The 410-nt window shown below is 58.8% G+C and overlaps 1 protein-coding gene across 1 annotated transcript in view; it reads right to left on the bottom strand.

The window, feature by feature from the left end:
- Positions 1–410, bottom strand: part of EMH_0098340 (uncharacterized protein) — a gene marked incomplete at both ends in the record, with an annotated part of 1927 nt that overhangs the window by 208 nt on the left and 1309 nt on the right. Inside the window, one exon of the mRNA XM_013495227.1 lies at positions 1–38. Within this exon, the coding sequence (XP_013350681.1) occupies positions 1–38 (38 nt within the window). The remainder of the gene's footprint in view (positions 39–410) is intronic.

A 410-nucleotide genomic window follows, 5' to 3' on the forward strand; every position in this document is an offset into this window, starting at 1 on the left:
GCAACGTCGATGAATGCCACATGCGAGTGCTGCGGTACCTGACGGAGAAGCGAGGCATCAAGGTCGAGACAGTGGGTTATTACTATCCTTGCTGCTGCTGCTGCTGCTGCTGCTGCTGTTGCTGCTGCTGCTGCTGCTGCTGCTGTTGCTAATGCTGCTGTGGGGTTGTCCTGGTGTTTGTGTTGCTGCTGCTGTTGGTGGGAGATTCTGCGCTGCTGCTGCTGCTACGCCTATCGCTGCAGTAGCTGCTGCTCCTGCTCGTGCTACTGTTGCTGCTGCTGCTGCTGCTGCTCTTGCTGCAGCTGCTGCTGCATTTGGTGCTGCTTGCTGCTGCTGTGTGTCTCCGCAGCTGCTTGAGTTTGGGGTTGGCTCGGGTGTCTTCTACTTCTCTCCTGCCAGCGGCGAGGGCC

The sequence above is a fragment of the Eimeria mitis genome, genomic scaffold (assembly GCF_000499745.2).
Source record: "Eimeria mitis Houghton genomic scaffold, Emh_scaff148, whole genome shotgun sequence".
Lineage (NCBI taxonomy): Eukaryota > Apicomplexa > Conoidasida > Eucoccidiorida > Eimeriidae > Eimeria > Eimeria mitis.